The 23,027-nt window shown below is 34.0% G+C and overlaps 2 protein-coding genes across 3 annotated transcripts; both read left to right on the top strand.

Annotated features, from left to right (window-relative positions):
- The first annotated feature begins 1,404 nt into the window (after positions 1-1,404).
- On the top strand, positions 1,405-7,422 carry LOC129802563 (uncharacterized). 2 transcript variants are annotated; one of them, XM_055848489.1, is made up of 4 exons: positions 1,405-1,634; positions 2,059-2,496; positions 6,844-7,184; positions 7,249-7,422. In XM_055848489.1, the coding sequence occupies exons 1-4, from the start codon at positions 1,631-1,633 to the stop codon at positions 7,333-7,335; spliced, it is 870 nt and encodes a 289-aa protein (XP_055704464.1). In that variant the 5' UTR covers positions 1,405-1,630; the 3' UTR covers positions 7,336-7,422. The 2 variants fall into 2 exon arrangements, with proteins under 2 accessions (XP_055704464.1, XP_055704466.1); XM_055848491.1 differs by having other exon boundaries at positions 1,537-1,634; positions 2,062-2,496.
- A 5,686-nt stretch (positions 7,423-13,108) lies between these two features.
- LOC129802536 (multidrug resistance protein homolog 49-like) lies at positions 13,109-23,004 on the top strand. The gene is made up of 7 exons (XM_055848442.1): positions 13,109-13,248; positions 13,510-13,645; positions 13,750-15,030; positions 15,092-16,626; positions 16,686-16,842; positions 17,457-17,861; positions 17,921-23,004. Exons 2-7 carry the CDS (start codon positions 13,562-13,564, stop codon positions 18,257-18,259), a joined length of 3,801 nt encoding a protein of 1,266 aa, XP_055704417.1. The 5' UTR covers positions 13,109-13,248; positions 13,510-13,561; the 3' UTR covers positions 18,260-23,004.
- The last annotated feature ends 23 nt before the right edge of the window (positions 23,005-23,027 follow it).

The following is a 23,027-nucleotide window of genomic DNA, read 5'->3' as shown; positions in this document are numbered from 1 at the left end:
ATTCAACGCATTGCAACCCCTCAGTTCTTCCAGATCCTGAAATCGTATCTCTCTGGCCGTAAGTTTAGAGTCAGATTCCAGTCAGCCTTCTCTGTGGTGAAAGAGATCGAGTCAGGGGTTCCACAGGGCAGTGTTCTGGGACCTATTTTATACCAAATTTTTACTGGGGATTTACCCACGTCAGACTATGTCACAACAGCAACTTTTGTAGACGACACAGCCATCCTCTGCTCTCACGTGAACCCCAATACTGCCTCTCGTGAACTGCAGAATCATATCCTGGAAATACAAGCATGGCTCCAGCGCTGGCGAATTAAAGTGAATGAGTCAAAGTCCACTCACGTCACGTTTACGCTAAACAAGAGAACTTGTCCCGCAATTACCCTTAATGGAAGCAAAATTCCTCAACAAGATCATGTGAAATACCTTGGTATCCATTTGGATAGGCGATTGACTTGGAAGAACCACATTGTGTCTAAGTTGGCCCAGCTCAAAATCCGTACATCTAAAATGCATTGGCTTCTTGGCCGACATTCAAAGCTACCGCTTAGCTCCAAAGTCTTAGTCTACAAGGCAATAATTAAACCAATCTGGACGTATGGTGTCCAAATATGGGGTTCTGCTAGCAAATCAAATTTAAGCATTCTACAAAGGTTTCAATGCAAACTGTTACGAAAAATTTCAAATGCCCCTTGGTACGTTCGCAACGAAATTATTGAGAGAGAGTTGGGAGTTCCCTCAGTATATGATGAAATCTCGTCCCTAAGCACCAGATATCAGTCAAGGATTACCATACATCCTAACCAGTTAGCCAGGCGGCTGTCCGATGCTCCAAGATATAGAAGACTCAAAAGAGTCGACCCTATCAATCTCCCTCATCGCTGGGAGACAGTTTCCCCTGCTATGTAAAGGCGGATCGTTTGGTTTGCAAGAATGAGGCACTGGCCGAGTTCTTCATTGTCGTGTCATGAATGGAAAATTTTGTTGAATTTACTAATTGTCACACATTGAATTTAGACAGAGAGTAAATAAATGCACTTGCAGTTTAAAAAAAAAAAAAAAAAAAAAAAGTAAGGATTTATTAAGCATCAAAGCTTGTTTATTCCATTTACAACAACAAGTTCAATTTTTATTAATACCTAACAAATTTTTTATTGCATTTTCCACATATAAAGATAAAAGGAAACTATTTTTTTATCTTTCTTTAAATAACTTTTTGATAAAGTCGCTAAGAAATGTTACTACATTTCCTCTAAGTTCAACAAAAAACTTTCTGTCAGTATCCGAAAGATTAAAGAGAACAATAATATTTCTTAAGAAATTCATTAATTTCTGATATGCCGAGGTCGAGAAGCATCTGAATAAATAAAATAAAGTACATTATAATCTCTTTATTTTCCAAAGTGTGTGAATAATTGAATAAACAATAATTCCTGTGACGAACCAAATTAAGTAAGTGAAAGTTTTATCAACGTGATAAGTAATGAGTAATCGAGCTTACATATAAAGACTTAGAACATTCCACCAAAATGAAAGATAACAACTGCTGAATTTATTGCCATACCCGTGTTCCTATCAGTTGCTTTTGGAATTTCACTGGTTTCAGTTCGTGGAGCAAAAATCAGACAGAATGAGTGAGTATAGTATCAACTTGTACAATAAATATCATAAGATATTTATTTTTAAAGAATTTTTTGGGTAATTCGTGCGAAAGATCAGGTGTCTGAATGATTTTTATCAATTTATTTTGGATTAGTCTTTTAAAATGACGTCAAAATGACGATAGGCATTTGTGTTTCTGTTTAATTGTGATTAAAATTTATTAATTGTATAATTTTTTCTCGATATTATGTAATACATTTATTTCATTTTATCATATCGAGTGTGCAGAACTATTGGTAAACGCCCTGAAATTTCCCTGAAAAGAGCTCATACTTATCAGAAAATGATTTCAGTGCTATAATTGAAAACTGATAAGTGTCTTTGAATCACTAACTGGTCAACTCAACAGCAAAACCACCTTGATTTACCGCGGATTCATTGTGTAATGTTCTTTAGCAGATTTCACCTGGGTTCCAACGTCCGTTTATGGCGCTATGCCGCCAAATGCTGTCTTTGCCGGAACTGACTCAGACAGTTCCCCAATCTATGTTGGACGCACATTCCACGAAGGAGATCAACTTCCAGCCAAGGTGATCCCGAGCAAGCAGGCTGCCTATGTCAGCCACAATGGCCAGGAGATCCTCAAGCATCACGTCGAAGTGCTGGTTGGAACTGGCTTCACCTGGATTCATTCTGGCAACGGACACGTCCCACCAAATGCCGTAAGAGCAGGTCAGACTGTCCATGGGCATCCCCTATATGTTGGACGAACTCATCATGAGGGTAGCCTTACTCCAGGAAAAATCCATGCTCAACACGGATGTCTCTACTTCCCATACGGTGGCGCTGAGCAGAGTTCATTGCAGTATGAAGTTTTGTGTGGTCAGCCAACCTGTAAGTGTGATTCCCCCTTATCAGTTCAGATTTAGTGACTATGCACTAAAGAACACTTGCTCACCTCCAATCTTTCCATCGCATGATACCTGGATTATATGGGGAATATTCCGCTTTTAGAACTTCCAAACCAATTGAGAAGGAGACCTTATGGGAAAATATGTGTCCTTCCGGCACTTCCTTTCGAGATTTCCTAAACTTCCTTTTTCAAGATCAAAGGTTAAAAAGACACTAGAAAGCGCATTTATCAAGCGAATGGGGTCATGTTTTGGGCTCGTTGGAAAGGTCTTGGAATTTCCTATAAAACTGAACCGGTTCATAACCGATAAATAATTTTTATACGAAATTCAATTAAATTACTCCTCAGATGTATTTTGGGAAATATTCTGAGTGATTTATAAGTCGATTCAAATCGGTTGTGAACCGGTAATGAACCGGTTATTTACCGATAAGTAATTTTTCTTCGAATATAATTTTTATTACTCTTTAAACTATATTGTGGAATCTATTGAGTAATTTAAGAATCGATTCAAATCGGTTGAGTACCAGGAAGCGTTAAATGATACGACAGTACTTTTGAGGTATAGCATCTAAGTCACAAGTTCGAGTACTTCGCAAAGTCTGGGACGCTTTGCCATCCCTTTTTCTCCTATTATTAAAATTAATTGAGGCTTATTTTAGTGTAGGGGCCAGTGGGACACCTTTGAATGTGGGACAGCTTAGAAATTGAGATTTTCACCTATTTCTAAATAAAATTGAGCCTTATCGTGATATAATTAAGTTGCATAAAGATAAAGAAGTTAAATTACATTATGATGGGTCAGTTCTATTTAAACAGGAAAAAATTCCGATTTCAGAGGTGCCCCACCTTGAAAGGTGCACCACTTCCCCCAAATTAAGCCTTAGGGGGAAGTGGGGCATCTTTGAAAGTTGGGCACTTTTGAAATTGGGATTTTTCCCTATGTTAAAGTGAAACTGAGCCATATCATAATAATTTAATTTAGTTTTTAAATCTGTTTGTGCAGCTAAATTATCTTACGATAAGGCTCAATTTTATTTTAAAATAGGCAAAAACTCCCAATTTCAAAGGTGTCCCACTTCCCCCTAGAATTGTTTAGTGGACATAAATCTTATCACAATAATATTTATTGCCACTTAAAATAGTAGGAAAAGCTCAATTCAAAAGTGCCCCAATTCAAAAGTGCCCCACTTCCCTCTCTATGTGATTCCTTAAGAAGATTTAACTCATAACCCGACATAGCTCCTATAACTTCTTAAATTAATCTTACCCAAATTAAACCGAACATAAGTTCAATTCTACAACGGTATGCGGTTTTTTTAATTGCTTTTTTTTAATTCATTCAAGCATGAGAATGCATTGCAATTAAAATTTACGGAATTAAATATTTAGATAAAAAAATGTGGTTTCTGAATCATTGCATATGGCTTATTCTGTTTTTTCTTAAATTGCTCTTCTAAGAACTTCCGTCAATACTGAAAGCTTCAGACAGAATTTTATTTCAATTCTCTATTAAAGTCTATAAATTCTCTTGTAAGATTCCAAAAAAAAATTTTTTGTTGACTATACGTAGGTAAATAATAGTGCAAAATTTGGATTCTTAAATTTTATTTGAAGATTCTTAAGTCTGTGGTTTGCTAATATTTGAGAAGAATGAAAAAATCTCATCGGAATATTTATACGCTAAAATTAACATACAAAAGTAAGATAAGAGTTCACGTATTAATTTTTTGAGAAATATTTTAGACATTAAACATAAATACAAAACGAGATTGATCAAATCTTTCTGCAATTTATCAGCAGGAAGTCTGTTCAGTAATTTACCGAAAGTTTCTTTAGAATTGCGTTAATCACTTTTCACGATAACACTTTATCGGAATCCAAATGAATTGGCTTTTACCAGTAAATGAAAGTTACGCTTTGTCGCGGTCGATATTATATGAATTATCTGATTTAATAACTCTACGAAACGATGCTTTTATGTTTAGGATCCTGTGCTATGTGTACAACTTTTACGGCGCGAACTCAAAGAGAGAGCAGTTATATAATCCGTTTTTTTTTCAACTTGTCACCGCTCCGGAGCGTAAACCGTAAAAAATATCGACTTCCGGTCTTCTTCGGTGACCCACAATATAACATTATCTCCAGACGTTTTTCTTTCCTGTTGTTCCTTATGCTTTTGGTTTATTTCGAAAACTGTTCTATCGATTTCTTTTATTTTCAGATATGTTTTAAACGTAGTCTAGGCGAACACTTCGTTCAAACATAAATATGACCGGAAAATCGCGATTTTTTAACCTATTTGGTTAATTTTAGATTTTTTGGAAAGATCTTGACATCTCTTATTTGGCTATATCAGTGCCAATTCCCATTCGGTTATGAAATGGTTAAAGTAATCGTAATTGATTTGTTTCTCTCGAATATCTATTTTTTATTCGCGCGTATGCATGTTACTAATGACAAAGAACAAAGAATGCGCAATTCTTACACGAAGAAAAAAACTGTGAAGTTGAGATAACTCTATCGCCGAGTTGAATTAACTCTACGAATATCGGTGTAATTGTTAATCTTTTTCGTTGTAAATTTTAGTAAATAGAGTTGGAACAACACTTCGTGCGAGTTGAATTAACTCGTCGGATATCGATGTAATTATTACTCGTTTTCGATGTAAAATTTCATCTCGACTGAAGTATATCGCTCCTTGGAAATTACAAGGGGCCAACTCAATCTGAGCCATTTTTCAGGAGACAGCATGAAAGATTCAACTTTGTATAAATAATTATCTCATTTATGTTTTAATTATCTCATTTTTATGAGTTAGCTCTTTGTCATTCTAAATGATGCGCAAATTTTCATGAAATTAGAATGACACGGGATCAACTTGCTTGAGTTAATCCCTTGTTTCACAAAAAATTTGAACGATAAATCTATTTTGTGCCCCTTGAATTCAAACCAAACCGCGCAAGCAATCATAAAGAGTAAAATTTTGAAAAACTTTTCTAATAACGAAATTTATTGACTCATATTATCTGAAATTTTATTGAATTCTCTATCTGAGTGCATTAAAACCTCAAAATCGCCAAAAAGTGAGTTGGCCCCTTGTAATCTCCAAGGAGCGATATGCTTAAGTGTTTTCGTTTTAAGAATATACTTCAGTCAAGAAGATTTTCGTGTGACAAAGTTCATATGGAACATCAACTAGAAATATGCCTAACAGTGTTTCATGAAGACATTTCGCTCGGAGCATAGGGAACTCAAGGTCAAGAAAATAATTATAAAGAAAATGATAAAATAAAAAAAGCATAAAATTGCAAAATCTATCCATTTTAGGATTTAAAACAATTAAACTCTAAAAAATATTTTTTTAACTCTTGAAACGAGTTAGTTTAAATCTTAAAAAAGAGTTATTTACAGTCTTTTGTCATGTTAATTTTCAAAAACAACTCTTCCGAATATTACACCTAAATAAAGTAAAATCAACTCTAAAATATAGGTAATCGAAAATCACATCGAAAAAGAGTTAATTTAATATCGATTCTAGTAAATTTTACTCGATTATTTTTCTAAGTGTAGTTAATTTCCTACTTCGGAATTATTTTCCGATTTGTAAATGAATTTAATCGTTAATAAACCGGTATATATATACCCAAAAGATATCCAAAAAAAATCAGGAAAGTTCTCGTGTTTTCAAGCATTCCGTAAAGCTGAGAAGCATTGTCATCCTTTTCGGGTTTAGTGATTAACAAAAATATAGTTATATTCGTTTTTATGCCAATTTACTCTTAAGCCTGTTATCTATGCAAAAGAGATTAAACCGGTTTTAACATCTTTTGATCATCGAAACTTCATGAATGTATTCGAAGTCGATTCAAAAGGGTTTCAAGGCAAAATCCTGAATCTTACCTTATTTTATTTCTAAGAAAATATGACACATATGGTAAGTGTGCCAAATTCCGAGATGACGTGATAAAGATATTGGAAGAATTCCCGAAGGGCAAGGAACTATAAGAATGAAGGTGGCCGAAATAGGGCACCAAAGCTTTGTTTATATTTTTATTCATTTTAAAATGTATTAAGAATGATTTTAGAGTAAATAAAGACGGTAAACTCTTTACAAGGTTCTAAGCAACACTATTTCAGAAGAAAGAATAAAAGAAATCAATTTGTATTTAAAATATTATATTTAAAACTTGAGACTTTGACGCTTGCATGCAACTATACCGAAATTTGGCACACTTATCCTAATAATAATAGTAGAATATCACGTACAGAATTTTCAACATTAAACTTCTGTTCAATGTTTTAATGGATTGATTATGGCTTTGCAGCTCGTTGGGCCCCTACTTCTGCTCATGCTGGCGTTCCTCCAGATGCTGTTTTGGGTGGCCATGACAGTGATGGAGCTCCAATTTACGTAGGACGCGCATTCCATGAGGGAGATCAAATTCCAGCCAAAGTTATTCCCAGTAAGCAAATCGCCTACGTGAGTTACAATGGTCAGGAGATTCCCAAACACCATTTCGAGGTATTTTGTCACACGAGCGTCTCCTGGGTGTCTTCAGGACATGGAAGTGTGCCCCCTAATGCTGTTAGGGCTGGAAATACCTCTACAGGGGAGCCTCTCTACGTCGGACGTACTTTCTATCAGGGCAGTTTAACTCCCGGAAAGGTAAATATTTTAAATTCAATTCATGACTTATATTTTATTAAATATTTCCTTTCACTTTTTAAAGATTCATCCAAGTCACGGTTCATTGTACATTCCTTACGGAGGAGCTGAGATCCCGTTCAAGAACTATGAAGTATTGATTGAAAACTAGAAAACTATTTGCAAATTCATTAAGTAGATGACTGTGTAATCATCGTTAAAGAAAGAATTGTGAATAAAGATTTATAACTGAAAGAAATGCGTATGCGTAAAGTGTATGAATTCAACCACATATATATTTCATATCAATATTTATTGAAAAGCTCTTATCGCCTTGAGTACTACTGCTCTACATAAATTATCGCATTAGAGGTGAATGAAGCAGATGAAGATTCAGCAAGAGTCAAGGAATATTTTACTATATCATTTGCATATTGGGTGGAATTCTTCAAATTTATTTTCTAAGCTAACAGTAAGACCTTGGGAAAGTACGCTTAATTCACGGGCGATTTATGTGAGATGATGGGAGTCTTATAAAGCTGTTATCTCAGGTAACACTCAGCTGCGAGATGATAACAACTTTTTAGCAAAACAAATAGTTTCAAATGCTACAAAGTTCCTGGATAATTATGAAATTTGTCTACACTATAAGATCTTTTAATCCTTGTTAATTTTACGGAATTTACAAAGAAAGGGTAATGATAAATAAAATGCAATAATATCAACAAAATTGATACCCTTCTATTTACAGATGTTTTTTTTCTTTAAATTTATTATTTTCTTTAAATATTTATATTGTTGATAAACCATTTATAGCTCAAAAAATAGCATTGATAAGAATCTGGGGCCGTCAGAGAACAATAAAGTAATTATCCTGGTAATGTGATGAGGAGTCAATTTACTAATTCTTATTTAAATACTAATTTCCTCAAAATATTTCCGTAAGGTTTAGTATGAAGACCAAGTTTTTATGGCTTTGATTAAAAGAGCATTTTCTCTCAAGTTGATAGCCGTTCTTGTGTTATTTGCTTGTTAATGTAAATAAATTTCCGTAACACGGTTTCTTAAAGACTTTATAAACTGATTATGTATATGACCTATACTTCGTAGAATTTGACGAAAAAATTAAGCTATATAAAATGTACTAGAAAACATAGGACTTTTTTCGAGACGGAGGGAATTTACTTGTCAAAATATTTGCATAACTTACAGAAAAAAATATTTGAAAATATAGGGTTAAAGAAACACCTATTTGCACTTTAAGAAATTATACATGACTTATTGGTACCCTATTTTGTGCCATTTGCAGATTAAAGAAAAAACTTGCATTTTATAGACACGTTAAAAAATTTCAATAGTTTGACGAAATTACCAATAAGTATTCCCTGCCGAACAAGTGTTCCTTTGACTCTATCATTTCTTAAAATAACAATACAGAAACAAATCATATTACAGAAAAGGTAAGAAATGATTCGTTTGCTAGTAAGTATACAATTTCCCAATATAATTTGTGTTTTAAAGAGATCAGAGAACAGAAAGAAATCTTTCTTATCTTGCTTAGAGCATACGGCCTATTCGACACATGGCAACCCAGTCGGATGGCCGATTCCCAGAAATCCTGACACGCCAATTTTGATACGCTCAACCCCTATCATCGTTTGGTGCTAAAAGATTGCATTTAGGACTCTTATTGTTAGGTAACTGTCCTCATGAGTGAATGAGCATCAGTCGCTGTGGACGCTTTAAATGGGTTGATCCGATTCTCCAGTTTTCTTTCATAAGTTTGTAATAATATTATACAGGTGAGGTCCATTAGGGCTTATACTTGACCTATAAAAAAAGCTTAAAATCAAAAATAATTCAGTATAGGTGCATAAAATTTTTACAAAGTACACATTATCCGTAAACGTCCCACTTTTTCAGAATATTCGAATTCACGAAAGAGAGAGATCTCCATGATCTTTTCGTAGTGTTTTTGGATTCTTGACTTACTACCGATTTAAATTGGTTTGTAAGGTTTGTAATAAATGAGAGATAGCAATAGTAACTAAATATTAAGTGATCTTACTTCCCAATCCCTATAAAATGTCAATATTTTATTTTCTTTTGACTAGAGTATGAAAACTTTCTGATGTTTAGCCAATCAGGAAGTGCTACGAGACTGATTACTACTCGAATTTCACACTACTGGTAAAAATAAAAGGATCAAATTTATCCAAATTTGAACCTTTTGCAAAGGATAGATCAAATTAATATGTTCTATTGTGATAAATGTCCATTCAGAGTTTGAAATTTGATCCATCCTTTGCAAAAGGATCAAATTTGGATCAATTTGATCCTTTTATTTTTACCAGTGCACAGAGACTGCAGTATGTATTTTTTCACCCCCAAAATTTCCACTTTCCACCCCCCGGGAACTTTTCTTCTGAACATATCTTTGCGTTTCAGACGATTTCTGAGAAATGATGCCACGCTGTTTTTCCGTTTGTCCATCTGTCCATCTGGCTATCGCCAGTTCTAGAGGTCAAATTATTAAGGATAGTGGTTTAGGACTTTTAGGGAACCATATGAGTCGACTTAAAGATCTAAAATGTCCCTCATTTTTTTACAGCCCCACCCTTCCCCACCACAACGAAGTTAATTGGGATGGGATTGCTTGAAAACACGACGTTCAATCAATTTTCAATAAATCGATTGAGAACTGATAAACGGTTAAAGTTTGCGAAAGTACTTTTAAGGTATAGGGTAAACGTCCTAATTCAAAACCATTTCCAGACGCTTGAACTTTGACAGAAGATATTCAACACATTAAGTTCATATTTTTTCTGAAGAGAATTACATAAATTTGCACCTTGACTCTTCTAGAATGTTACTGTTTAGTAAAAATTCTTTAGATACAATTTGAAAACTTTTTAAATACAAGAAAAATACGCGAGCGTAAAATGCTTCTATTGGAAATATATTAATCCAAATGGAGACAAGGGAAATGTTCTAATTGGAGACAAAGAGTGTAAGTGAAACCACGACGAAAGGCTTCCAAAACCTTGTGTTTAGTTACTCCGGAGTGCAGGATTTGTTCTTATTCCTGGTCTTTTCTCCTTTCCCATCTAAAATAATAAAAAAAAACTTTCTAAAAAAAATCATATTTCCGGGGTTTCCTATTGAAGCATTTGTAGACACTTTAGAAAAACACTTTTTGTTCACGAAATAGGTAATTATTTCATTTGAAAACTTCACGTACCGTTAACAATAAAGATTATCACTTAATTTAACTAAATTTAGCCAGGAAAATATGAAATATGACATAAATGTTAAACAAAACGAATAAATAACAGTCACCTCATTGTGTTTTCCATTGGAACCATGTTTTCAATGAAAAATTCGATGGTGAAAAGGTACACTTTTAATTTTTCTGAGAAATTAACAAATCAAAATTTGTGAATATGAATGGATTTTCGCTTTATTTGAAGCAAAATTAACTAAATAATGAAACTTTGGTATAGAAAATATGAAAATATAATAATTAAGTACTGTATTTATCGTGAAAACAATGACGTTTCCAATTGGAGTAGCGAAAAATTTCCATTTGGAGCAGGTTTTGAATTAGCTTAATTTACTCTAAGTTTGAGCATTCGTCAAAACTTGTGAATACGTTTCGTCACCCTTTATTCTTTTTTTGTATGAAGTGATTAAACGATATTAGTTACCTTTAATTAATAGATAGATAGTTAGACTATTTTAGTTTTATCTTACAATGTACATTGCTGTCTTTACAAATGTAAAAAAAAAACAACTCAAAATGCGAAAGGGTAAAATCTGTAAAAAGTCGAACACTTTGAAAAATGCTTTTTCAGGCTAAATAAATGTTTGAAGTCATTCTCCTCGTGGTATCATGATAGACCTTGAGAAATATTTTAACAGATTCCTTACAGTTTTTTATGAAAAATGTCGATTGAAATAGAAAAAATGTCTTAAATTAAAGAACAGCACAATATCCAAAGCAGTTGGAAGATCGTACATTAGTGAATAATAAGAAATGGAAATGCATAGAAAACTTGTTCTGCGTAATACTTGCACGTTGGATTGTTATGCTGTTCTATCCTTAATCTCCCTGTAACACTTGAGAAATCATAAGTTACTAAAAACTAAAAACTTCCTGAATGTCTTACAAAGAAAGTTACCAGCAATTTTACACAAAAGCTCCGCGCTGTATAGCAATTGCAGTTTTGTAAGAGGATGCAATTTTTCTATACATTCCAATACCAAATCAATCAGATCCTGTTCCGCCAATTTTATGAAGTACCAGGTGCTGCATTCTGTATTTTTTTATGTGTTTTTACTGTTTTTACCAATATCGTTGGACAATGTGGTCTTCAGAATTTTTGAAAGCTTCTTTCTAGGGCATTCTCTCTTGATTTACTACTGACATTGAAACAGGTTCCTCCAGGTAATTCGAGATCTATTTTCCTCGTTGACATGATTTTACTGTACAAAAAAACCAAAATGTAAATAATTCACAGAAACAATATTTGTCCTATATTTCATAAAAGTTGTTTCGAGTGCAACACGATATTAAATCAATTTTCTCTCCTATTGCCTTCACTATTTCATATCTTTCACATATATTTTTATTCACCTTCTGTAAATGGCTGTATATTTTTCGATTTTCGCTGCGCACTCATTAATAACTCACAAATTATGCTGAAAATCCAAGTAAAATATACTTTAAACTATTTTTGAATTTTATGGCCAAGTAATCAAGTTCCATAAGAAACAGAGAATGTATCAACTTTGGCGACTCTGGCAAATCACCCTGTTTATAAAATAAAGGCTTTTGCTTTTTAGACTTATCAAATAATCACAAACACAGGATTAGTAACTTTTTGATGGAAAGATAAAGTATATAATTGATTCTTTATGGAGCTTTAAGAGAAATTGATGATTTTTAATCCTACTTGGTGTGACTTTCAGTGCTGACTGAAATTCAAAAGTTTGCCCTAATTAGAATTATAAGTACCGGAAGAATATAAAATCTGCAACCTGGCGCAAGAAAAACGAAAGAAGAGTATTTTTTTTATTAAAATAGAAATATTTTGAGATATTACATAAAATATGATATCAGTACAGTTGCTGATGCAAGACTGAGAGAAATCCGAAAAAGTTAAAATAAAATTCTGAAAATGTTAATTTTACCCTGAATTATTGATCCGAAATCGGTGTAAATATTATGCTTTTTAAGTATATTATGGTCTTTTTAAGTATATTATGGGTTAAAGTTACTCTTTTTCATGTTAATTTTACCCTTAAAAAGGTGTAAAATTAACATTAAAAAATGTTGATATATTTTTACACCTAAAAGGTGTTAAAATTACGAGGAAAAAGTTAATCGCAGTTATTTATCAGTGAAGGAGCGGAATAATTAGTTTAGATAGATTTATAGTCTCTCATAAGGAATCTTTCTATACGAATGTTTTAGAATATTTTATATTTTATTTTTGCTAACTGTATTGGCCGTATTTTACTTGAATACCTTTTATTTGATTATGTTTTTTAATGTTAATTTTCCATAATTGGTCTTACTACAAATATTCATTGTACTAATTAACTGATTAAAATTCATTTCTGACTGAATAACTTTGGAATTTGTCATAAAATCAATAAAATATCAAATGTAATTGATTAAGATGCAATTGGGATCACTTACATTCTAAGGACAAGTTTTTATTATCACTTTATGATCTCACAATTTGATAATGTTCTTAGAACTCATACTCAATGAATTAAAATCAACCATGCGAAAAAGAGCATACCCAGCAGCCTGACGACACGAGACGAAATGCCTCAGAAAGATAAAAAATAAATTGTCACTCTATTGCCAAGATAATGATCACGTCATATCAGCGTCTTCGAGGGAGTGTGTTGCTGATGATTTGGCTATTAATATCAGTATCTTGTGAGTCTTCATTGTGAGAGGATTGCTTGTGCAGTCTTAGGAAAATTCATCTCAATGTTCTACTAGTGCTCAAGACACTCTCAAAGACGTGATTTTAAGGTGCAATAAATTCATACGATAATCGTGCAAATCGTGAGTAGTCATCTCAGCAGGGGAGAATTCTTGGCGCGAAAATGATAATTTTGTCTTATTCAGAGATATAAAAAAATATTTAATTGAAGTACACTGAATCTAAACATCTGCTTATGATTTCTCATTGAATTGTTTGATCAAATGTTTAGTTATTTTCTTTGAGGAAAACACTCTGAATTAGTGCGAATTTTCACAAGAATTCTCACAATTTAATTTAATCAGAATAGTGCCCCAGTTAGAACCTTGTTTTCCTACTTTCAGAAATTGAAAACTTGATGAAAAAATTCATGTGATAAGTATTACAGAAAAAAATATGAAGGCAACAATTAAGCATGATTTATTGGCAGACAAAGCATCGAAGAAAAGGGAGACACCATCAAGTTCATTATATGATTTGGTGAGTAACACAAATTGATCTCTGGGCATCACAAATAAATTAATTGGGATGATGGAAAAAGCCGATATTTTTTTTCTTAATACAAACTTTGGACTCTTCTTCAGTTTCGTTTCGCAACCAAAACAGAAATCTGCGTCACTTTGGGGATGCTCTCGATGATCTTTGTTATGTCTGCGGGTCATCCAATGTCCACATTGATCTATTCTGAAACTCTGTCTATGCTGGTTGATAGGTCAGTGTCCAACACTACGGACATTTCCACAGTGCTTCTGCCCATCTTTGGCGGAGGAAGGATCCTTGTGAATGCAACAATTTCGGAGAGACGAGAAGCTCTACGTGAAGATGCATTTGCATGCTTCATTATCAGTACTTTACTGATACTTGTGATGGTATTTGGTATAAGCATTGCCATCTACATTATGAATCTCATTGCTCTGAGGCAGACAACGAGGATTAGAAAGCTTTTCCTGAAGTCAGTCCTCAGTCAAGATATGACTTGGTACGATTCCAAAAGTAGTTTGGACTTTGCAACCAAAATAACATCCAATCTCGATTTACTCAAAGATGCCATTGGAGAGAAGCTCGTGACAACAGTATTACTACTATCAGCCTTCACCTGCCACATGACTTTGAGTTTTGTAACAGGATGGCAATTGACCATAGTCATAGGGGGTGTCTATACAGTCCTCATTGTTGGTTGTTCAATATTTGTGGGAAAATCAGAAGCTCGATTGGCAGAAAGAGAAGTAGAAAGTTACTCAGTTGCAGGATCTATTGCTGAAGAAGTTTTCAATTCAATCAGAACTGTTGCAGCATTCGGTGGGGAAGAAAAAGAATCTCAGAGATATGCAGAAAGTCTCCGAAAGGCCGAAAAGACTGGCATTCTCAAGAGTTTCTATTCCGGTCTCCAGAGCGGTGTAATGTGGTTCCTAGTTTTCGGTGGCTTTGGATGTGCTTTCTACTACGGGATACACCTTATGGTCTTGGACTTTGACTTACCCCCTGAAGACAGGACATACACAGTGAAGACCATTCTTCTGATTGTTTTGTGCATGATAAACGGAGCACAATTCGTTACATTCACCATTCCCAGCTTGGAGACAATAATTGCAGCTAAAGGTAGTTCAACTTCTATCTATGAAGTCATTAACCGTAGATCAAAGATTGATCCCTTCAGTCCAGTTGGCAAAAAGATAGAAAATTTCAGAGGAGACGTTGAATTTAAGAATATCCGTTTCGAATACCCATCAAGAAGTGATGTGAAAGTCCTGAAAGGGATCAGTTTTAAGGTACATAAAGGACAAACTGTTGCTTTGGTAGGCAGTTCGGGATCCGGTAAATCTACATGCCTTCAGCTAATTCAGAGGCTTTACGATCCAATTGAGGTAGGGATAAAGTATTATTTTCTCATTTTTCGTAGTCTATAAATTGTATCATTTATCGCAGGGAATTGTCTCCATAGACGAGGTCAATATTAAGGAACTCAATATAGCATTTCTAAGGTCTCGAATTGGAGTTGTAGGTCAGGAACCTGTTCTCTTCTCAGCCACGATTGCTGAGAACATTCGATATGGGAATCCGGAAGCGACCCATGAAGAAATTATCGCTGCAGCTAAAATCGCAAATTGCCACAATTTCATCGAAAAGCTTCCACTTGAATACAATACTATGTTAGCTGAGAACAGTACCCAGCTATCCGGAGGACAGAAGCAGAGGATTGCAATTGCAAGGGCCATAGTTAGAAATCCTAAGATTCTCCTCTTGGACGAGGCCACTTCGGCTCTTGACACGGAATCCGAAAGAGAAGTTCAAAAGGCTCTGGACAAGGCATCTGAAGGTCGAACAACCTTGATTGTCTCCCACAGACTCTCAAGTATCCGAAATGCCAATGAAATTATTGTTTTCAATCAAGGTGTAATTGTAGAGAAAGGTACTCGTACTGAGCTTATGGATCTCAAGGGAGTCTATTACCATCTTGAGACAGCAAATCAAGACGCTACATTATCTGACGAAGAAGATAATACTCATGATGCTAAAGTAGATACTAACATTTCTAACTACATCTTAAAAGAGGAAGAGTCGTTTGTTGACGCAAAAAAATTGAAAGTGCAAACAGATAATGAAGATAAGAGAAAGCAGAGCACAATGAAACGCATATTGAAGTTAAGCTTCAATGAGTGGAAGTTGATGATATCTGGATGCTTATGTGCTGTTGTTGTAGGATCGGCATTTCCGTTAAGTGGCATACTCTATGCAAAGTATTTTGAAGTATTTGATATAACGGAGAGCAATCTCATCTATGAAATTGGACTTAAATATACTTTGTGGACGCTTCTGCTGGCAACCCTAGCAGGATTGTCCGCTCTACTACAAACATTTGCATTCGGGAAAGCCGGAGTTCATCTGACATCACTGCTGAGAAAATGGTCATTCAGTTCAGCAATGCGACAAGAGATGACTTGGTATGATGTTCCAGAGAATTCCGTTGGAGCACTTTCGGCTAGACTTTCATCCGATTGTGCCAATGTTCAGGGAGCGACCGGTAGTCGATTAGCTGGGATACTTCAAGCTACTGCGGCAGTAGCTATTGGGTTCATAATTGGGCTTATTGCTTCATGGAAGCTGGCGTTGATTGTTGCCATTACAATTCCAATTCTTCTAGCTGTAGCTGTTATTGAATCCCAATACGCAAAATCGAGTGCAATCAAAGAGAAAACTGCAATGGAAAGTGCTTCAAGAATTGCTGTTGAAGCGATTTCTAATATCCGAACGGTAGCAAGCCTAGGTCAGGAGCATTATATTCTTCAGAGGTTTAATACAGAAATAGATTTGGCATCTCGTGAAGCCATCCGGAGTTCAAAGTTCAGAGGACTGGCCTATAGTTTGAATATGACGATGAACATTTTTACATACGGCCTATCTTTTTTAGCTGGCGGATACCTAATTGCGGATGGAAGTGCTAACTATGTTCAAGTGATAACGTAAGTAATTACAATCATAATTACCAATTTATTTCCAATGGTTTTACTCTATCTTACAGCGTAATTGAATCGATGCTCTATGGTGCTTGGATGATGGGTGTAGTTTTAATATATTCCCCAAATGTTAATATGGCTCTTATATCTGCAGAGAATATACTTAATTTACTGGATAGGAAACCAAAAATTGAAGATCCTCCCAACCCATTAGATAAGCCTGTAAGTCATTCACAATTAATCTTTAGTGGAAATTTTCAGAGGGAAGCTCCGTCCGGACACGGCAGCACAAGCTGTGGAGTCTTTAACCCAAAAGATCAAAAAACTCACTCTTCTCCAGAGCTTTCGACACGCTCCGTGTCTTCCTTAGTGGTCGAGTGATGTCAAAGATCACTGGGTTTCGTTATTTGGGGGATCCTACAACATTGGAGGAAGGGTTCCAGGGTGCTCATACAAATATCACGAAGACACAGCACCAAACACTCTTCAAACATCAGAAGACAACTTCTGATCTGGGTTGTCTTCTGATGATTGAAGAGTGTTTGGTGCTGTGTCTCCAAGATATTTGTATGAGCACCCTGGAACCCTCCCTCCAATGTTGTAGGATCCCCAAAATAACGAAACCCAGTGATCTTTGACATCACTCGACCACTGAGGAAGACACGGAGCGTGTCGAAAGCGTGTCGAAGAATGAGTTTTTTGATCTTTTGGGTTGAGGACTCCACACCTTGTGCTGCCGCGTCCGGACGGAGCTTACCTCAGAAAATTCCCACAGAAGCTGAACGGCAATTTTTCCACGATTAATCTATAGCTTATTCAATTAAAAATTGTTTTAGAACATACTGGGTAACGTCAGTCTTAAAAACGTAAGATTTCGATACCCAACTCGACCTAAATCTGAAATTCTAAGAGGACTTAGTCTTCGTATGACGCAAGGGAAAACTGTAGCCCTTGTTGGGCCTTCGGGATGTGGAAAGTCAACATGTATCCAACTCCTCCTCAGATTCTATGATCCGGATCAAGGAAAGGTCAAGCTTGATGGTGTATCGACAGTAGATTTCTCAATTCGAAATCTTAGATCGCATCTTGGCCTTGTTTCTCAGGAACCTGTTCTTTTCGATCGAACTATTGCTGAGAACATCGCTTACGGGGATAACTCGAGGGTGGTATCAATGGAAGAGATCATCGAAGCAGCGAAAGAGGCTCAAATTCATTCGGAATTCATCACGAAACTTCCTTTGGTTAGTCTTGATTATTAATGATTTTAGTTAAATCTGTTATGGTACCTTTAAATATTCAGGGCTACGATACACCTTTGGGTTCAAGAGGAACTCAGTTATCAGGTGGACAGAAGCAGAGGATTGCCATTGCTAGAGCCCTCATTCGGAATCCAAAGGTCCTTCTCCTTGATGAAGCCACTTCAGCCTTGGACGCAGAGAGTGAAAAGACGGTCCAGAACGCTCTGGAAAGAGCAAGTGAGAATCGTACTTGCATCGTAATTGCACACAGACTCTCCACTATCCGGAATGCTGATCTGATCTGCGTTATTGATAAAGGACAAATCGCCGAAATGGGAACTCACAATGACCTCATGAGTTTAAGTGGAATTTACTATAAACTGTACCAATCGTCTCTGTGATAAGTAAATTAAATTTGAAAGTTTCTTGATGCAGGTAGTGATATACCAACTTCCAATATTTTTTTAATAAATTAGTTTTTTTTTTAAAGAATTTGTTGGAAATATTGAAATCATTAGTCTTGTTTTCAATAATGCTTTACTCAAATGATCGTTCTTGAAAACTTGTATAGCGAAACGAATGCTTTACTAGGATTCAGTATTAGTTGGCTACAGATTACTATAATGTAAATTTTTTTAAATATTATTTTGCTATGTAAAAACAGTTGACAATTCTAGAATATAGAATCATAGTCATTGCATAATATTTATTCGGGCCTGAAACCTGAAGTTTAGCTACAGATAGCTTAACTTTAATAATTTTACTGCTCGAACTCTACATAGAAAGTAATATCGTCAGTTAAGGAAGTCGTCGTCAGGAAGTGCAAAATGCATAGGAGAACACTTATTTGACCAGGAACATTAATTTTGCTAATTTACTTCAATTTACATAGTGTACAGATCATTCGTATTTTCATTTTTGTACTTGGATACACTTCGTCAGTTTAATCAGCATTTGTCGTAACTTCATTTTTGCGATTTTGGGATATATACATATTTAGAATCGGCGTAATTTTGTTTATTAAACTCACTTGAGAAAAAGAAACATTTATAAGCCCATTAAAAATTATTTTAAACAAAAATTATCGTAAGTGCCCTTAATTAATAAAAATTTATCAGAATTTGTCGTAACTTCCATTTTTGGGGAAGTTACGACAAATTTCCATACAAAATTTTCAGTAATCAGAATTTGCCGTAACTTGTTTAGCTCGCTTGCGTGGCTTGTAATTTGCAGCAAAAATTTAATATTTCTCATTAAAATGTTCACAAACTCTTCCAAATATTCAAAGACAGTGCGAATATCGCTACATTAAATCATTTTAATTCGATATTTGTGAGAAAAAAATGAGGAAAAATCCCTGCCCATCTGTCATTATTTCAAAACAAAACAAGCGATGCGGCGCACAAAATTTATTAAATAAAATTTATGAAATAAAAGCTTTTAGGGTCAGGGACCACAGTTTAATTGACTAATTTAGTGAAATAAAGGCACTCATTATCCCTAGAGTAATTAAAATTGATATAATGTGTTTTTGAAAATTGTCGTAACTTCCAAGATCTCCATACATTAGAAGTTACGGTTTTATAAACGATGGAAGTTACGATAAAATATTATTGTGTTTCTCCTAACATAAATCTCAATATCTCACACAGTAAAAAATAATTACTACGATTATCGCGTGTAATGGGAGTAAATCGATTATCGTAGTAGTTTTCGCTGAATATCTCTAGTTGAATAAGAAGAATACAGAAAAATAATTCGAGCTCATAAGCATAAAAATGTATAACATTTTATCTATATTTTCTGAAATTTGCAATTAAAAATCTTTAAAATTCACCTATTGGGACCTGATTTTCGGAGACTTATTTTGAAAAAACGTGCTTTTCCGTGGACAAGATTTCTCAGAGTATATTCATCAGAAATAAAAAAAAAAACTAAATATTTCCTGTTAGCTTATGAGTTAAGCTCGTACTTGAACGGTAGTATTTTTCATCTTGATCACAACTTATTTTACAAGAGAAAACGTGGTATAAAATACGACAAAAATTGTATTTTTTTTTTCTAAAATTCTACCAACAATACAAATTTTATTTTAAAAAATCTACCATTTAAGTACGCGTTTACTCGTCAGCTAATAGGAAATATTTATCTTTTTGATTTCTGATAAATACACTCTGAGAAATCTTGTCCACGGAAAAGCATGTTTTTTTTCAAAATAAGTATCCAGAAATCTGGTCTCAACAGCGGAATTTTAAAGATTTTTAATTTAAAATTCCAGAAAATATTGTTTAAATGTTGTAATTTTATATGCTTAACAACTTAAATTATAATAATATTGAAAAAAATTACAGAAAATATGGTATTTTCTAATCTTTTTGACTCATCTACTCTCTTAAGTGTAATATTAGCAGATTGTTAGCATAATTTATGTCTGTGTTTGGAATTTTACGTGAAATTTTTAAAATTAACAGTGTCATACTACTAAAATGCATTTACGATTCTTATAAAGCAAAATTCAGTGATTACTTATGTCTCAAAACGATTTTAATACCAAGGAAAAATTATACACAAATTTAAATTAATTCATATCAATAACTCATATCTCTACAACCACAATTCTTGTAAAATTTTGATTCTGCAAACTTACCTAATATTTGTCTGGATGGTGGCTCACTCCTAAAGATAAATATTTTTAATATCTGTCCCCGCCTGTGAATTAAAATAAATTAAAAAAAAATAAAACTAATACCCTATGTTGATATCTGAATAATAAAATATGGATGGCAAAGCGTTCTAGATTTGCGGAATGCTCGATTCGCGAAATACATATTTCCTTGAATATTTTCATTTTACATGGCTTGATACATACCGACTTAATACAGATTGAATTAATTATTAAATTGCAAAAAACAACAAAGAGCAGTAAAAAAATTTTGGATGGCAATTAATTAAATTTGGTTGAAATTTAAAAATGGATAAACCTGAGAGAACTTTTCACAATAACTTTAATTCTTAAATTTTTTTTATATAAGACACGAGGTCAAGCATTTCGCAAAGCTAGAACGCTTTGTTTCCCTGTTTTGCTCTCTCAGGAAAAAAATATGTTTTGCATACTTTTTGTCTCCCTTAATTCCATTTTGAGGCTTAAGGGAGATATGTTTGGAGCACTAGAGTTTTCTTTTGGCTGGATTTGTTTATTTTGGGAGCTCAGACAGTCAGATTCAGATTTCCATGCGTGGAGCTGATTGATGTCGAATGATTCAAAGAAATCCTCAGCTTTTGAGAAATTCGTGAATTTCTCAATTTTCTGGAAATCTATCTGACTTCCTGTGTCCCTGGGTTTAGGAAAATTGTCAAAAACTTTCCGTAAAATAGTGAAAAACTGTTGAGATTGTCAGCTTCCTTTTGCACTTGTGCTGCACAATGACACCTTTGTGAACTTCTAACGCCGCCGCGGCAATGGGCTTTTCATTACAACGATAATTGGTTGAAAATTCAGGTAAAGTTGAATTTTACAACGATAATCGTTGAAAAGCTCAACTCAAGGTTTAAAATTGCCACAATAATCAGATGAAAATTTTAACTTTCAGTTGAATATTCAACTAAAGTTAAATATTCAACTGATAGTTTAATTTTCAAGTAAAAGTTGAATTTTACAGCAATAATCGTTTGTAATTTCAACTTTTTGTTCTAATATTACTACGATTATCGGTTTAATGTCGGGAATTCAACTAGAAAAATTCATCTTGTTTTTACTGTGCAGCTTTTAAATCATTTTATAAAGATTTTCTCAAGTTAACTTACAGTTTATTAGTGCCACTTTTATTATTTTGACTCAAAAGTATCGCATTCGGGGCTCATTTTTAAGAAAAATAATGCTGAACTGAAAATTTCGTCTCCTGAAAAGTTGTCAAAAGGAACTTACGACAAATGCTGATTTAACTGATGATATCTAATATTCCCTCAATTTTTTCTCCCCCAAAATTTTCACTTTCCACCATCTGAGGAGCACTTTCCTTGACTATTTGTCCGGATGTTACTTGATAGTTTGGATCTTCGGGACACCCCCCCCCAGAATTGCCCCCCCTAGGATTTCTCGAAAATGCATCTTTCGATTTATTCATTTTTTTTGGATATGTTTTATGTTGTCCAAGCGGAAATTTCGTCCATATGCGAAAATCCTATTGGATTATTCTTAGTAATGTTTTAACTGCTCGAACTCCATGAGAGAGCAGTTTTAACAATCTTTTCAAGATAAAAGTGAAAAATCTAGAATAGCAAATTTCTCAAACGAATTGGGTCATACTCATTGGAAAGGTCTTGGAATTTCAGAGAATTCTAAATATGGTAATAAACTAGTCTTGAACCGGCTATCTTTTGAGTGATTTTCAAATCTGCAGTATAAAAATAGTATCTAAGTCATGAGTTTAAACAATTTGCAAAGCATCAGATGCTTTTCCACTTGTTAGGGTTTTTTTTCTAATTTTTTTTTTAAAACGTTCGAGGTTTAATAAAAAGGATTAACCCTTTTGACTGTAAAAATTGAGTGCTCTTGACTGTTATTTAGAAATAGGGGACTTTCGTGTACCGTTAAACCTACAATATGAAAACGCCTCATCGTAATTAATAAAATGGTAAAAGACGAATTATCATAATCGTGAAAGCTTGATAAAACAGCAAAATAATAAACGAAATTATGGTAAATTGTGAGTAAATTTTTTTACGATTATAAGCTTAATTTTTTTGTTCATTATTAATTACAATTTTATTTTATATCTTCTTTTTCTCATATTTACTTTTATGCAATACTTAAGTTTTTTATAAGAAATTACCCTATAACACTAGGAAATTTGTCTGTGAGTTCCAATAAAAAGTCCTAAAAGGCAATAAAAGTTATGGGTTTTTTCTAAAGACGGTAACGATTAAACTACAAAGAAATTGATTAGTTCAATATCGCATCCTTGTTATGTTTATTTTATAGACAGACATTATAGTTTTTGTTACTATAGATGTTATACTTATTATTAGGGGCTATTCTAGAAATGTTATATCACAGAGAACAGAATTTATGTGAGATGATTCAATAAAATTTTTGTACTTTATGTATTTTACATTTTACTGATTAAATTACACTTTTATTTACATTTTCAACTTAGGGGGAAGTAGGGC

The sequence above is a fragment of the Phlebotomus papatasi genome, chromosome 2, assembly GCF_024763615.1.
Source record: "Phlebotomus papatasi isolate M1 chromosome 2, Ppap_2.1, whole genome shotgun sequence".
NCBI classification, from domain to species: Eukaryota; Metazoa; Arthropoda; class Insecta; order Diptera; family Psychodidae; genus Phlebotomus; species Phlebotomus papatasi.
Note: the sequence above shows the minus strand (reverse complement) of the source record. Positions and strands in the feature narration are given on the sequence as shown.

Excerpts from the sequence above, each read along its gene's own strand:
- LOC129802563 (XM_055848489.1), top strand. Across the intron at positions 2,497-6,843 it reads TTTGTGTGGTCAGCCAACCT|CTCGTTGGGCCCCTACTTCT; the intron begins GTAAGTGTGATT and ends ATGGCTTTGCAG. Across the intron at positions 7,185-7,248 it reads GCAGTTTAACTCCCGGAAAG|ATTCATCCAAGTCACGGTTC; the intron begins GTAAATATTTTA and ends CACTTTTTAAAG.
- LOC129802536 (XM_055848442.1), top strand. The coding sequence starts at position 13,562 with ATGAAGGCAACAATTAAGCATGATTTATTGGCAGACAAAGCATCGAAG. Across the intron at positions 13,646-13,749 it reads CAAGTTCATTATATGATTTG|TTTCGTTTCGCAACCAAAAC; the intron begins GTGAGTAACACA and ends ACTCTTCTTCAG. Across the intron at positions 16,843-17,456 it reads CCAACCCATTAGATAAGCCT|AACATACTGGGTAACGTCAG; the intron begins GTAAGTCATTCA and ends AAATTGTTTTAG.